At 38.6% G+C, this 15973-nt stretch overlaps 1 protein-coding gene across 2 annotated transcripts; it reads left to right on the top strand.

Moving 5' to 3' along the window:
- The first annotated feature begins 541 nt into the window (after nt 1-541).
- Nucleotides 542-15141, top strand: dlec1 (DLEC1 cilia and flagella associated protein). 2 transcript variants are annotated; one of them, XM_044105401.1, is made up of 39 exons: nt 542-641; nt 2347-2456; nt 2540-2683; nt 2765-2918; nt 3396-3509; nt 3592-3758; nt 3934-4142; nt 4904-4988; nt 5079-5166; nt 5399-5572; nt 5650-5786; nt 6896-6988; nt 7261-7351; nt 7446-7608; nt 7803-7995; nt 8075-8151; nt 8313-8475; nt 8570-8666; nt 8783-8913; nt 8992-9168; nt 9257-9387; nt 10227-10377; nt 10758-10874; nt 10969-11090; nt 11172-11354; nt 11450-11517; nt 11586-11737; nt 11816-11931; nt 12021-12091; nt 12577-12779; nt 12863-13000; nt 13099-13221; nt 13316-13410; nt 13572-13659; nt 13763-13954; nt 14036-14197; nt 14284-14434; nt 14667-14784; nt 14879-15141. In XM_044105401.1, exons 1-39 carry the CDS (start codon nt 557-559, stop codon nt 15042-15044), a joined length of 5199 nt encoding a protein of 1732 aa, XP_043961336.1. In that variant the 5' UTR covers nt 542-556; the 3' UTR covers nt 15045-15141. The 2 variants fall into 2 exon arrangements, with proteins under 2 accessions (XP_043961336.1, XP_043961337.1); XM_044105402.1 differs by lacking the exon at nt 542-641 and adding an exon at nt 2187-2243.
- The last annotated feature ends 832 nt before the right edge of the window (nt 15142-15973 follow it).

Below are 15973 nucleotides of genomic sequence, written 5' to 3'. Positions count from 1 at the left end.
TATTTAATACCAGCTCCAGCCCTGCTTGTTCACACCCACTTGAGCACCAGTTTGACAAGTTTTCCACTGTCTCTCATGACGACAATAATTTCTCCATACTTGCCAATAGAAGCTACACCTTCAGAAGGAATGTTATCTGTACAGCCAGAAAATATGTACTTAGAATCTACATATATCCAGTGCAAACCTTATTGTTGTCAAGATGGTGTTTTAATACACTTAAAATAACGCTGAAATTAGACATTTTTCTGTGGCCAATAAGAGTGCATCTGATTTATTTGGGGTGTTGCTCAAAACTGGTAGAGAGCTGCCTTTTCTTGCTGCTCTTCTACTTCCACCCCACACCTCTTCTGCATAACAACAAACCATTCTTATCCTCAGTCCATGAAAATGTTTGGAAAGGAATTACTTGTGCATGAGGTAAACACAGTTAATTTTTTGTTGTAAAACATGAAAGTGCTTGGAAAATTATTTATCTGTTTGTTGATTATTGTTGTGTCTCTAAGTCCACTGCAAAAATTCTTTTGATTAAAAAGGGAGAAAAAAGCATGAAATTATGTATAAAAAAAAAAGGAAGAAGAAGAAGAAGAAGAAAAACAGCTCTAACAATTTTCTCTTTGAGAAACCCACTTCAGACCCACGTAAGTAGATCAGCACAACTAAAGACTTTGTTTCAGGCGCCTCAGGAATCTTGGCCTATGCAACAAGAGCAATTGGCATTCATGTGCGGGTCAACTAAAACTAAATTTCTCAAGCAGTAGCCAGTCTTTTTGCATGAGACCACGGGGAACTGAAGTTATCTGAACAGCTGACTGAAATTTTTGTCTGCTTAAATACAGAAAATTCTTGCTTGGTTGTTGAGAGTGTTTTGTCTATTTTCATTCTAAATTTACCCATTTGGAGAATCACACATAATTAACATGTTTTCTACCAAAAGTTAGACCTATCATGTGGGTCATTTTGGACATGCCTGTGAGTGGTGTGGTTCTCTTACCTGACCAACTTGTAGGGATGATTTGGTTAGACGTTACAAGTTGTAACGTCTAACACCTGGTGGGTGGAGTTAATCCTGTTCCTGTTGGAATAACACCCTTTGGTTGTTGTGCTTTTTTTCTAATATAAAGGAGGCCATGTCATAATCATTACATTGTATTAAATTTTTAAAAAAATTTAATCTTTAGGTTGTTTTCTGGGTCTTAAACATCTTAGTATATTGCATGTATTTATCCATTAAGAGAAGCTCTCAACTGTGAAATATGAGCGCAGCTGAGAGTTTCAATGTCTTTGCAACCACAATAAGCACACATCTATTCAGACAGAAAACCCTAGGCTTTCAGTAAAAGCTTAGAACTATTTATTACCACTCATTTCTCACGACTATGTTTCAGCTTTAGCAACTTTTGTTTGATCTATTTACCTATTTTTATTTTTATAAAATAATAATTGTGCCAAGTATTGTTCTTCGCCATTCTAGATTTTATGTTTACTATGCCCAGTCTTAATTTTAGAATTATTTAAAAAAAATTTACATTTTACCTCTCTACAAGTATTGTTAATCTAATTTTTGTGATCTCATTTTCACAGTTTTTAAATATCAATAACTGCTTAACTTATCTCACTTTTGTTTCCACATTACTTCTTTTTTTTGCCAGTATTACTTGTTTTATCTATCACCTAGTTTTAACATTTTGACAATTCTGTTGTGTGTGTTTCTAGTGATTAAATCTCTGTCTTTGTCTTACACTTAACTGTAAAAGTGCTGCATGATCAGTGTCTTCATTCAGGTACAAGAGAGAGCTTTTTCTTTTCTTTTCTTTTCTTTTCTTTTCTTTTCTTTTCTTTTCTTTTCTTTTCTTTTTGCAACATGTTTTTGTGTTAATGTCCACTTTGTTGTGTTTTGCATCAAATGCAATGTTTTGTTTATGTAAAGAAGTTTTCCAGTAACTTTTCTCTCTTACCTTTGTCGTATTGATGAAAGCTTTCTCTGCTTGTCTGTTTATTTATTTATTTATTTATTTATTTATTTATTTATTTATTTATTTATTTATTTATTTATTTATTTATTTATTCATTTGTATTGATTTTGAAATTTATGAGTAAAACCATTTAGCCTTTCTTGACTGCGTAATTGTTTGTTACAAAAGGTCACACGCGGACAGCTTTCAGATCCGGTGCGCCACCTGGTTGCTTAGCAACCACATGTACGCACACATGGCCGACCGTCGCATTGGGATTTACTGAAAGTATTGAGCTTCTAAAGTTTGCCATTGTATACTTTATGTGGTCATGAACGAGTGCTGCGAGTCTAACGTGACGGTATATATTTCTAACTTTACGATCTTTCAGCGCTATTTTCATTAGTTTCTACCTCTGAAGTGCACTGGAAGAAAATGACAGAAGACACATTCGCTGAGCCCTTGACGGACTGCCACAGACCTGCGTCGGGAACGTCACAAGTAAGTTGTGAATGTTCTAATTTGGGGAAAGAAATCCATAAAGTGAGTTTCATATGAATTGTATCCCTCTTCTTTTATCCCAGGACATCTCTCATGTATTAATGAGCGTTTTCAAGGAGGTTTACAATAAGGACATAATCGAGAAAGGGAATCTGCTGTCCAATCTCATCAAAACAAATGTGGAAAAAAACTCTTATCATGATAAACATGTTAAGCAGCTGTACCAGGTAACCAGTGGAAAAAGTTTTTAAGTTTTTTAGTATGACAGAGTGAAAGGAAACGTCTCTCTCTCTCTTTTATACTGATAGGCTCGTTCTGAATATGAGCGGAGTATAAAAACGGCTAATATGCTGGAGGATCACATATGTAGGGGTCGAGCCCAGGCTGCTGCCAAAGAAAGCCGGGACTGTGCTAGGATGAAGGCAGACGTTGTAGATGGTTGTGATTATGAAATGTTTCCAGGTGAGTTGCTCTCTGATTTATAGTTGTGTGAACAAGTTCAGCGAAACTACAACTACCAATGTCAAACGCGGTGCTAGCACCAGTTGGGATGCTTTAGTTGAAAAGAGATTGGGAATCTGTTCAGGGAAGAGGGCAGGACAGAGACCCTGGGCACAAAGTCAAATCTACAAAGCAGTGAATTAGAGCATATTAATGTGGTAGAATGGACCAGTCAAAGTCTAAATCCAATTTAGAATCTGTGGCACAGTGTTACCACTGGAAATTAGAATTTTTGTCTGTAGATGTCCAGAGCTGAGACCAAAAGACGTGTAGTGGTAATTGCAATGAAATTTTATGAAATATTGCATAATTATGTTCTGCACTGTAGGCCAGTCATAAAAATATTCCAATGATTTTTAAGGTTGTAATAAGAAAAATGTGAAAAGTTCAAGAGACAAGTATTTCAAAACTGATCTTGTTCCTCATGTTTATTTTCAGTAAAATCCACCTTTTGCTGGTGTGTCGATGATGATCTTCTCAGAAGAAACCACCTGATCTCCCCTGGGGACTACTTACCATCAGAGAAACCACATATACGTGCACCGGCCCCAGGTATGGGATGCTCCTAAGCGACATTTAAGTAACGATTGACTGTGTGAAAGTGACAACCTTTATCTGGGCATTTTGTTGACAGTAAAATCGAATTTTGCAAAAACCACTATCTCATTTGCCATACGCACAACCCGGGAGTCTCAGGATCACGGACCAAAGAAGACTTTGTTGGAAATGAATGAGTTGGATGACAGTCTTACTTGTGAATCAAGCGCAGAACCCCAACAAAGCAAGAAAATCCCTAAAACGGTAATTAATAGTAATTAAGTAGAAAAAAAAAGGATAGGGTTAGGTTAGGTAGGGTAAAGATTAGGGATAAGGTAAAGCGGCATATTGCAATGATTTTGATAAAATACACTGATGTTTTTGGTTGTATATGACAAAATGATTTAAAACCAAATATGTTCCACTTGTTCCTAAACAGACCATAACTAAGCCAAGCTGGTTTGGCCTACCAAGCCCAAAAGACTGCACAGAGGGTTGGGAGGAACTTCAGAAGTTTAAGAAAAGACAAAACTTCCTGCTTGATAGGCGAGTCTGTCCTCCAAATGCTCAGCAGTGTAGAAAGCCGCTCAGCTCACCCAAAGTCAAAGTGAAGAAGGACCAAGAGAGGAAAAACTTTGACTATCAAAGGTACCAAATAATCTGAGAGTAAAAGGGAAATGTAAATTTATCAGGTTAATAGTTAATAGTTGGTGTACAACATAGTGCAATGTTATGAACAATATAATGATCAATATTGACTTGAAACGTGAGTGTCATTTTGCCTCAGTGCAAATAGTTGCACAGCTGTACCAAAGCAGGTGTGTGTAAGCTGATACCGAATGCTTCACAATGTGACTGTTGGAGCCTGAACCACAGAGGCAGTGAAAACCAGACAGCGTTTCACATCATCATCCATTTCTTGTCTGTTTTCAAACTGTTCAGTAGCTGCAAAGTTAGAGTCATGGTTTGTTCAGTATCTTTACACAGCTGAGGAAGACAAAAACAGTCAGGACAAATATGACTGAAATATAAGCATGTTGTTAACAGGCATTTTATTTTCCATCCATACACCTCATTGCACACTTTTCCATGCTCATCCACGCAGGGTCACATAGCAGATATTGCCTATGTCCAGTGGTCAATTCAGGAGAGGTCAACAGCCCATCAAAGGGTCACATAGAAACACACACAAAATCCATACAAAGCTATTTCTCTCAGTTACACACAGTGTGAAGTGACCTCTGCTCCTGATATAAATAATTACCACTCAGAGAGGAATGTAATGCTGTTTTTATTTTAAAGTTCAAAATTCTGAATTGACTAACATTAGGAAAATCTGCTAACAATCAATTTTGCACTCAGATCCATGTTTGAAATTCTGTTTGTCCCTTTCTTCTTCCTTCTCAAAGCTCTGTAGATGAGCTCCACTGTCTCTTCCAGGCAACGCCCCAAGTGATGTTTTTCACAGAATACAGCATTGGAAATGTTTATGAGGTTTGTTTCTGTGACCGACTCAGAACAATCTGAACCTCACGTAGGCTGAAAATATGCTGCTCTCTTTAACTTATCCCCCTGCTACATCAGTCTACGCTGGAGCTGAAAAACGTGACTTACACAAGCCGCCACCTCAGAGTCGTCCCTCCTACCACTCCATACTTCTCAATAGGGCTGGGTGAGTCTGTTGTAGCCTGTTGTAGCCTGTTCAGCTCACGTGATGTTGAAGTAAATCAAAATAACTTATGTAGCAGATGGGAAACATTAAGTCAAACATCTTTGGAATGTCATTCCTATTTATTAGCTCCCCACTTGGGAGTCACCCTGACTTTAAAACAATACCAAATTATCTTGAGCATCAGACGCTATAAAACCGAACTGCTATTTATGTAAAGAGTTTGTGTTTGCAGGAAGATTCCCCAGTGATGGAGGCATTGTTGCCCCAGGGATGTGCTGTAAGTACTCACTGCGATTTGCTCCAGACTCCTTGGGAGACTTCAAGGATTTCATAGTGGTGCAGACCGAATCTCAGCACCTGTTTGTGGTGCCCATTGAGGCACGGAGACCTCCTCCTGTCCTTACCTGTAAGCCTCACTGCAAACAGCCTTACTTACTTTGCATAACATTCGTTTGAAACGCCTCATCCAAAATGTCTTTATAGTGCCCAGAGTTTTGGACTGCGGGTATTGTCTGGTTGGAGGGGTAAAATTTCTGGAGTTCATGTGTCAAAATGTTGGACTCAGCGCTGGGAATTTTTACATCATGCCCAAGGACCTGTGGCCGGCCCCAAATCTCAGGGTAATGATTGCATAACTGAAACTATTCACTGCACCCTCAACTTTTATGGTAAATATTTCAAACTAAATGTTTTTTAATTGCAGTTGCCTAATTGCAAGTTGAAACAAAATGCTCTCTAACAATGAGGTTTGGGATTTTGTTTTGACTTTTTTAAATATACACATGCACTAAATTAAGTTGGAGAAACATAGTGCTTGAATCTTTTTGGGTTTATGGTCGGGTTTGTTTGGAGCTGTGTTAATTCTGGATTTACAACACTTAGTGGGAAAATAGTTCTCCTTTGTGTATTAAGGATAGAAACTGTTCCAAAATGAGCGCTGACGTGCAACTATGGTGCTACTCATGGGATGGGATGCATTGTCCAGGCTGTCATTAAGTAAGATTATTAATGCTTTTTCAAGCCCTGTATGTTCCTCCTACGGATAAACATGCTCCTCAGGTGCACCCCTGTGTTAGGAGATCTCGGTCTCCTTGTCACACAGGTCTTTACATAAGCCCTTGCTGTAAAATGCATCAGTGTTGTCTGTCTAGTCTAAAATATAAAAAACTCATATAAGAATTAAGCTCAAAATATCACACTTTAAAAAATGTGGTATAATTTCCACTGCTTTTGTTAATTTCAAACATTTTAATTATGTGTTTAGGCAAAATGTTTTGCTTTCTTGTCATATTCTGACTTGTAAATATAGGTCTGTTTTATTCAAATGACGTACTCTTATATCTTTCCCATTTTGAAAAGTGGTTACGAGATATGGACACCTATATTACATCTATTTATACCACAGCAAAACAGAAAAGACATAGTTTACAGATTAAGCTTTCATGGACACTTTCAATTAGAAGACTCCGTAAGAAATTCATAAAATGGCTCAGTTACTTTTTTTATTGAAATTGAAGGGGTTGTTAACAAAACAACAATTTATTAATGTGGGATTTCTTAATAAATGTCCTCAAATTAATGGTAGGTTTCAGTGTGACATTCTGCTGCTGTAATTAAAAAAAAAATATGTTATGTTAAGGTGTTTTGCAGATTTTTAGGTTTGGTAATAAATGGGGCTTGAGATCTGATGCATTGAAATATTTAAAGACACCTTTTTTTCTTTTTGAAGTCCTTGTCAACAACGTACTTTTCTGAGAAGCCACCCTTTGCTGTAGGACCCTGTGTGTTTTCACTGCAACCAGGAGAAGCCATTGTTGTGGAGGTAACCAGTTTCCCTGAATTTGCAAATTATAACAAGAACAGTTTGTTTGTTGCATGAATTTGTCTGCTTTGCATAAGAGAAAAAAATAAACAGCCCCAGCAAATTTAATGTGTAGTTTGTTTGTTTTTTCTCAGAAAGGTCAGTAATGTTTTCAGTAAACTACTCATTTATGAGATTTACATGGACAATGTTTATCAGAATTTAAAAGTATATGTATAGGCATCACATATTTTACTTTTTTTTTTTTTTTTTTTTTTTTTTACATGTTCCAGGTTGTTTTCTTCCCAACCACTGTGGGGCATTGCTGTCAGCTATTTACCATAATCTGCGACAACTGCCAGGTGAAAGACATTTCCATTGAAGGTCAGTGTTGGAAGCAAGACAACCAAGAAATTTCCTCCACTGTTGTTGTTTCACTCTGTTTCCTGAGGGGGATTAATGTGTTTGGCTTTTACAGGTGAGAGTCAACTGGTTGGCGTTGAGCTTGTGTCTATATCTGGAGAAAATGAGCCTCTCCCTCCTGGAGAGATGCACGACCTCACTGCAGAGCACTTTGTCTGCTTCAGTGAATGCCACCCTCACTTGGAGCAACAGAAGAGACTTGTCATCAGAAACAATGTGTAAGGCTGACTTTATTGTGTGTTGTCACCGTCAAGCACCTCTTAGTGTATAAAACAGCATAGCATCTTACAAAAGTATTCATATTCTGAAAAGTCTGCATGTTTGTTTGTTGGTTCCCTTACATGGGATGTTATTGGCTTTCCTTAACATCTAGCTTTTTTTCTCCTTCTTTCTTTTTATTTTTTGTTTGAAGCCACTTGGAGCTGCCCTTCCACTGGCAAATTATGAAACCCAACCTGCGTCCTCTTCTTCCCGGGGAGACCCATGATATATCCCATATCCAGTTTCATCCGGACACAAACGACGTTTATCACATGAGCCCCCCCACAGGCCTCCTGGCTCCCTGTCAGGAGCACGAGTTTCTCTTAACCTTCTGTCCAAAAGAGGTATGAAACAACATAAATTGTAAAATGCAACAGACATGTTAAGGGTTAATGTTTCAATAATGTTTTCATTTTGTTCAAGTTGAAGGAGTATTACAGTGTCTTTCACTTGGTCCTGAGGGACATCCCCCTGATGCCACTAGAGCCTAACGATGACAGGTACTTTTATACTTACAAAAGAGGCAGTAAGTGCAGCAAAATATGAAATCCAACTAATAAAATCACAAAATACAAAAATAAGGGTACTAAACATGAGTAATGTCTCTTTTTGGGTTTTGCTGTTAATTTTGTTTCATTTTTTAATTTTGTGGAAAATCTAGCATCCTACATCCTGTGCATTCTGTCTCCAAGTTGAACAATGTGATCATCATGGAGATAGAGGTCAAAGGGTCAACAGAGCCATACCGAGTCCTACTGGAGCCATATGGTATCATTATCCCTGGAGAAATATTTATCTCCATCCCTACTCGCAAGCAGTTTAAGGTTAATTAAAGCAGAGTTTATCTCCTTTTCTTTGCAGAACAATTAATCCAGTCAAATAAATTATTTATTTTATTTCATGCTGCCTGTGTTTCAGATGTGGAATCACAGTAAAACTTTCATCTTGTTTCAATGGGAGAGGTTGAACAGCAGCTCCCATGTTATAGAAGTAGAGCCATCTGCTGGGACAATAGGTGCGCTGCATCTTAAAGCTGGTTCATGGCAATTTAGGGCACATAGTTTAAATTTGACTATTTTCGTGTATTGTCTTTTCGCGTTGAGTTTTTTTTCTTTGTTTTATTTGTTTCAGAAGAGAATGAGTGCTTTGACTTTGATGTCATTGTTACTGGAGGGAAGCCAGATGAGCTTAAAACCAACCTGGTTTGCAACATAGAGCGTCGTGACGAACCTGTCAAGTTGCCTATTGAGGTTTCCTTTAAGGTAAGATTTAGCAACATCTAGAAATGCCTGCTTCCATTTTAATATGTTCTTGCATTAAAGTGGTTTAATGTTAAATAGGGTCCCACAGTGAAGCTCAGTGTTCCCTGTGTGGACTTTGGGCTTGTGAGGCTCGGGGATGAAGTTCAAACCACACTCTCTCTAACCAATATCACTCCTCTCGAGGCCAACTGGATGTTTAAGGAGAAGATTGATAATAAGCAGGATCACGAAGACCCAAAAGCAGTAAAGCAGAATGTAAGTCAGTAAAATGAAAGACTGGGTTAAAAATTAAGAGGATTAGTGTTTAAATCTTACTGTCAGTAACTGCTGTATTCGTGCTCAGGTCGTAGTGGAGCCAGAAACAGGTGTGCTGCTCCCCTTTGCTAGTTGCAGTGTGGTGCTGCATTTGAACTTAGATTTCTGCCAGACGTTCGAAACAGAAATGGAACTGATTGTGGAGAATGGGACTACAAGGTAAGCACTTCTACAGCAGCTCTCAGAACTGTACCCATCACTTCTGCAATTCTAGGTTTACCAAACTTAAAAAAAATGAGGCCATAATAAATCAAATACAAATTTTCATCTCCCTTATCCACCTCCCTCCATACTCTTGATATTTACATAATAACCTGGTTGCCTACTTGTAGTTGCCCTTAAACTGCTTTGATAACTTTTGATTTAAGCACACCTTTGGGTCATCTGAAGTCACATCTTCACTTGGTAACATTTGCTACACTGTCTGTTTGGTAAATCCAAAACTTCTGTTTTTTTCTGGGGGGTTGAAGCCATTCTTTTGACAATTTGAATTCACTACGATGCCGAGAAATCCATCAGAAATCACTCTTAATTTTTAGCCCAAAGGTTTAAGATCAGAATTTGATAAGTGTACCAATCTTGTCAAAAACCCCATGGGAAAATGTAATTAAGACAAGAAAGCTTTATTTTCAGTACACCATATTCACCATAATTAATGACTAGCATAAACTGAAGAAGAGTGAATGCTTAAATTTAATCAGAGGCTGTTTCAATAAACTATTAATTTAAGGATGTGCACACTTTTTATACTGTTTTTTTTCTGATGAAATGCACAGGATATATATTAATGGTGGAAAAACTTTGAAAATATTTATGTAGCCACAGTTTTTTTAGTCTCATGAACCTGGAGTTTCAGAATGAATGTGTTCTCCTTTGAGAGCTGCTGTACTTAAATAGTTATTGATACACATCCACTATCAAAAAATCAAAGATGGTTCTCAGTTCCCAGGTTCTATTCAGGATGAGTTTGTTTTTTTTCTATCATATCTTCCTCACAGTCCTGTTATGATCCAGGCAGTTGTGCAGTCTCCTCAGGTGTGCTTCTTAAACTGCAAGTTGGTCTTCAATGATCTTTACCTGGGAGTTCCCTCAACAGGCATCGTAACACTTTTCAACCAGACTCTGCTGCCATCACACTTTAGCTGGAAGGTACGTTCTGCTACTTCTCAAAATATTACACAACAGTCCCACTAAATCTCATAAAATCAGTCTCAATAATGCATTCTCCTTTTTGATCATTTCTACAGAAAAATATGCAGTTTGATGTTGTAGGTGAGATTGCTTAGATTGTCAGACCCATTTCTTTGAAAGCAGCTGGTATTTAAGCTCCAAGAGGAGAGACAGCTTATATTATCATGAAAAATGTGTTGCTTACTTCCAGATTTCTTCTGTTTTAGATTGGCTAATTTGTTTTTGTTGTTTTGCTTACTAAGGGTGTGGCTGAAAAAAGTAGTTGAATTTAGTCAAGGAAAAAATGCTGGGATTAGAATCCTAAATCCATTAGGACGTCGCTGTCTTTCGCCCAACAGGAACAGCTTCAGGGAAAACAGGCTTCACTGTGCACAGCCACCTTTGATCCCTCTTCTGGTATACTGGGACCCAATGCAACCATGAACATCGCTGTAAATTTATCTTCCCACACAGACGTAAGTACCACCTGTGCTGCTGAGAGTAGACAGTAATGTCCTTTTGTAACTTTTGTGATTAAAAATGCTCCTGGTTTCTTTTGTTTCTTTGTAGTTGAAGCTCACAGAAGTGGCTGCTATCTGTGAGGTGCAAGGGATGAACTCGCCGCTTGTTCTACAAATTGTGGGCTCCCAATCCAAGAAACTTTCTGTGTCCTACTCGCTGCCTGGCGCCTGGTACCAAATTTGGATCTTAAAAACTTTCATTCCAGTTTCACCTTTCCCCAGTTTCATATACTAAAATATTTATACTTCTAGTCACATAGGGAATAGTGACAGTCCTTCAGCACTGATAATTGACTTTGGAGATGTCATTATAAAGACGGAGGTGACCAAACAGTTCCTAATGACCAATGAAAGCGCTATCCCTGCAGCTTTTACTATAAAGCCAGAGTTTTTCACCTGCAACATTTCAATGGCAAACAGCTTGTTAGAGAAGAGGTAAAATACTCTGTTCTATGACCAGAATAAAAGATCATCAATTGAGTTCACCTCACAATGACAGAAATGTTACAAAGTCTGCATCTTAATTACAGACTCACATATTTAAAGACTCCACTTTTTGCTGAACAAGTGAAAAAAGTAGAAGCCAAAGCACATGAAGGTATAGTATGACTTTTGTATAATTCACAGGTCTTGGGAACACAATTGAGTTTATTTGATTTTTGTCAGACTTTGTCACTGGCCTTCTGGCTGATGGAAATGGGGCGGCCTTCATGGTCCAGCCAGACTCAGGGCAGCTGGGACCATTTGAGACCAAGACGGTGGATGTGACCGCCTATTGCCTAATGTGGGGAGAATACAGAGATCACCTCATATGCAAGGTGTGTTAGTATTTCAAAGAATTAGAAGTGAGCAACTTTCTCTGTTATCACCCAATTTAGATCTAATCTTGTCTACAGGTCGGAGACCTTGAACCGATACACATAACTATGCAGATGACCGTGAAAGGCTGCCCACTCCACTTCCAAATGATAGGCCCCCAACCAAATGACCAGTGTCTGGGTCCAACCATGCAGTCCGTTACACACCTTTCAAAACAATTGATGCCTAATTTTGTATTGTCATTGATTGAATCTTCTCTTTTGGTTCAAATTTAAATGCTAGCTTTGGCACTCACTTGTCAGGAGGAGACACCGTTTCTCATCCTCTTCGCATCATTAATCCAACCATGTTTGGTAAGTTGTTGTTTGTAAGTTGGTTCTAAGCTTGAACTTTGACTGTCTATTAAAGAAACATGATTTCTGTTTTGCACAGTTCCTTAAAAAAAGTTGTCATACCCTGAACACATTTTAGAATGATAAAACCACAGTGTGTTTTATTGAGATTTTATGTGACAGACCAATACAAAGTAGAACTTCTGAAATAGAAGAAATGTAAAAGATTGGGTTTCAAAATTATTTACAAACAAAAGTCTAAAAACTGTGGCATATATTTATAGTCAGACACTGTCCCACACATGCCAGTAGATCCACCTTCCAGACTTTTGGGATTTTTATTTAACAGCTCTTTATAAAATAACTCAAGTTCAGTCAGATTTAGGTCTGGACATTGACTGGATCACTCTAGCACATGAGAATGCTTTGGTCTAAAAGACTAGGCGCCTCCATAACCATACTTCATCTAACATTCTAAATGATCAAATGTCTTTTGTCTGAGACAGATATCCAGGTGGACTGGGAGATTTACAACATTGACGAGAATGACCACAAACTGATTGAATTCGTGATGACCTATGGAGAGCACTTCCCGCTGAAGGATGATGATGGTAATGAGCTGCTGAAAGGAACATTTACGGTTTTTGATGAAAACGATCCAACAGAGTGGGAGAAGAATCAGAAAAGCATGTCCCTTCAAAGTGGTACTGTGAGTATGTCAAACAGCAGAACCCAGATTGGATTTGGGACATGATTATATGGACATTAAATATTTCTCTATTGATTCCTCAGAACGGAAAAGAGAAAGAATTTGTAGATGAAGAGGAAGGACATCTCTATCCTGCAAAAAAAACCCTCATCTCTGTCCACACACGACCTTACATAGGCAGCCTGTCAGATTCCCCATACTCCATAGTACCGCAACAAATTGTAAATTATTTCAGCCACATTTTTTGCTTTTTTCTCCTCGAAAACCTTCTCAGTTTAATATTATTAATGATGCACTTCTTTGGTGTGTAAAACCCAAGGTGATTCCAGCAAAGAGCACTCGATGCATCCACGTGTCTTTCACCCCTTTTAATCTTTCTGAGTCCCAACGTGAGTCCAGATGTGTGGGTGTGGCTTGTGGTTTCCTGAACCTGAACTCTGAGGTAACAATCCAAGTTCACAACAAACACAGAATCATAAAGGAGACCAAATGTTCAAAGGGTTTATTCCCTTGATGTGTTTCTGTGTATGTTACAGAAGGCAGTTTGCATCCCAGGTAAAGTCAGAAGGGATTTGGCTTTGGATTTACACCCTGTCAAATTGGATCTGCTAGGAACCATTAAGCCGGCGGTGTAAGCAATTACCTTCACACTATTTATACCCCATATCCCTCATGCATCCTGCTCAATTTATGTTTCCTAAATTAAAATAAGCTGATGTTAGGCAAAACACAAGCTCAGAGGTGGGCTGATCAGGCTGCAAATCTTCTTCTTGGATCTCCTTTTGCTTGTAGGCTTTTGGTGCAGATGGAGGAGGACAGCGAGACGCTGGAGTTTAATGCCTCCGCTGGTGATTTACTGAGGGTTGAGTCAGACAACGAGGTTGGGAATCATCAGCACATACACATGCATGACATACTGATTTTAAGGGTATAAAGTATTTCTGAGCTCATGTTGGGCCTTTTCTTTTTGCTGTGTTGTGCAGGTTGTCGTCAGTGAATTTAGCATTGCACAGAGCTTTCAACTGAGAAACATTAAAGAGACGCCTCTGCATTTCAAACTTGAGACACAGCCACCGTTTTCAGTTGTGAAGCTTCACTCTGGAGTTCGGACCAACATCTTAGGCACCAATAGTCTTGATCAACCATTGGTGCTTTACCCTCAAACTAGCATGCAGGTTGGTTGTAAAGAAGCCTAGATTATTTTATGAGGGTGTCTTTGTTTGATCAATAAGTGTTGCTACTTCTGTGAATTCTAGGTGAAAGTGGCCTTTCACTGTTCTCTGTCAATGCTGGACCTCTTAAACCATACAGAGGAAGACCTCTCTCTTGCAGGGAGTTTGATCCATACTGACACTGGTCGGAAGAAGCTGAGGTTACAGCAAAACCTCCTTATCCACCACAGCAACGGCAACCTGCAAGTAGGAGACAGCGTGGCAACCAAACATTACACTTTACAAAACCTTATTTAGCTTGTGACCTTACCAAATGCATTTCCTGTGTATAGAAAGTGCCATTGTGTGCCTATCTGGAACTGCCTATACTCAGTCTCTCCACTGATTGCCTTACTTTCGGGTTTTGCGACGTTGGAAACCGACAAACCAGGAAAATAAGCCTCTCCTGCCGTGGATCAAGCACCTCCTGGAAATCACTAATAAGTAAACACCCTCACAAAATTTTGAAAACCAGCACATCCCAATAGCAAATGGTTGATAAACGGTGTTGGCATGTCTAGAAAGTGTAGGATTATTAATGAAATATTTTCCAAATTTGTAAGAGAAAAGGTTTCCATCCATTTATAGGTGGAACAGTTGACCATGATGACCAATTGATGATTACTGTATATTTGTTGTTGTTCATTTGCCTTAATCGAGTCTCACCTGTTTTCAGAGTCAGAAGAAGGAGAGCCTGCGGTGTTTAAAGTTGTACCAGACTCTGGGGTTTTCCAATCCAGGGAAGTTGTCAGAACCTCCAGCAGCCAGTTTCTGCAGATTAGCTTCACTCCAAGGTAACAGTCAGTTCTGAAACATAAGGCATTCCCATTAAACACACACACAAGAAGCATGTTTATTATTCGGTTGCCTTTGTGTCATGTGTTTCAGCAAACAAAAAGAGTTCACGGCTTTGCTGGTTATCGAGTCGCCTCTAGTGAAGACGCCCCTCACTCTTCCGCTCCTGGGAGTAGGATCCTTTGATGAGGACTACATATCAACATATTTTTTGAGTGACAAAACAGCTGACGATGAAATGATTTTTGGTGGATTGTAAATACATGTTTGACAAAAAGTAAACAGACAATTTCTTACTTGCTTTCTGATAAAGACCGAAACTTCCAAAGGAGTTCAATAAAAAGGTTTTTAAAATATTTGCTCCGCTGCAGTTGAATGGGTTCAGTCATCCACTTAGCATCATGTTATTTCAGATTAAACTTGAGTAGATGCTATTAATATGTGCCAAACCTGGGAAGGGTGATCACTTGCTTTGCCAGCCAGAGAGAGAAAAGGACAGGATGTTGAAAGGGAAGGAAAGACAGGATCATAAAAGAAAAGTGGCATGCCTGGTTGTTTACTGCAAGTCGCAAATAGGCAACTCGGGAGCCAAATACAGCTACACACCCATCGTTACAGGCAATGAAAATTGTAATGAAATGAATGCATGAAGTAAAAAAATGCAGAGTCAAAGAGCTCATTAAATCATGACAGGTTCTTCTCAATTTCTAACAGCATAATTAACTTATTTTTCAGGGACACGTGAGTTGTTTTTCCCTTTAGAGTTAGAGCCAATTTTAAAAGATTACAGCAGCCTATGTCTAAGTTGAAATATTTGGACATACAAATAATTAAACTTAGACTCAAGCTTAGACAACCGAGAGTACACACCATGGTGAGATCGGAAAAAATGTCTAAGGTCTTTAAGAACATTGCAGCAGTTTATGAGTCTGGTAAGGGACTTAAAGAGGTCTCAGAAGAAATCAGTCATTTCACTATTTTCAACATTTGATTTATAAGTGGACAGCATTCAAACACTTCCACTACGCCTAGGTCTGACTGTTCTTTACAATCCCCCTGTGAGCAGATTACAAATTGCTAAAACAAAGAGAGTCTCCAAAAACCCTAAAATGTCTCCATAGATCTGCATCAGGCCCTTGCTATTACCATTGATATATAGGTTTATCAGAAAGAGAAAGAGCAACCATA

Source organism: Gambusia affinis, linkage group LG21 (genome assembly GCF_019740435.1).
Source record: "Gambusia affinis linkage group LG21, SWU_Gaff_1.0, whole genome shotgun sequence".
Lineage (NCBI taxonomy): Eukaryota > Metazoa > Chordata > Actinopteri > Cyprinodontiformes > Poeciliidae > Gambusia > Gambusia affinis.
This window is presented reverse-complemented; position numbering and strand designations above follow the sequence as displayed.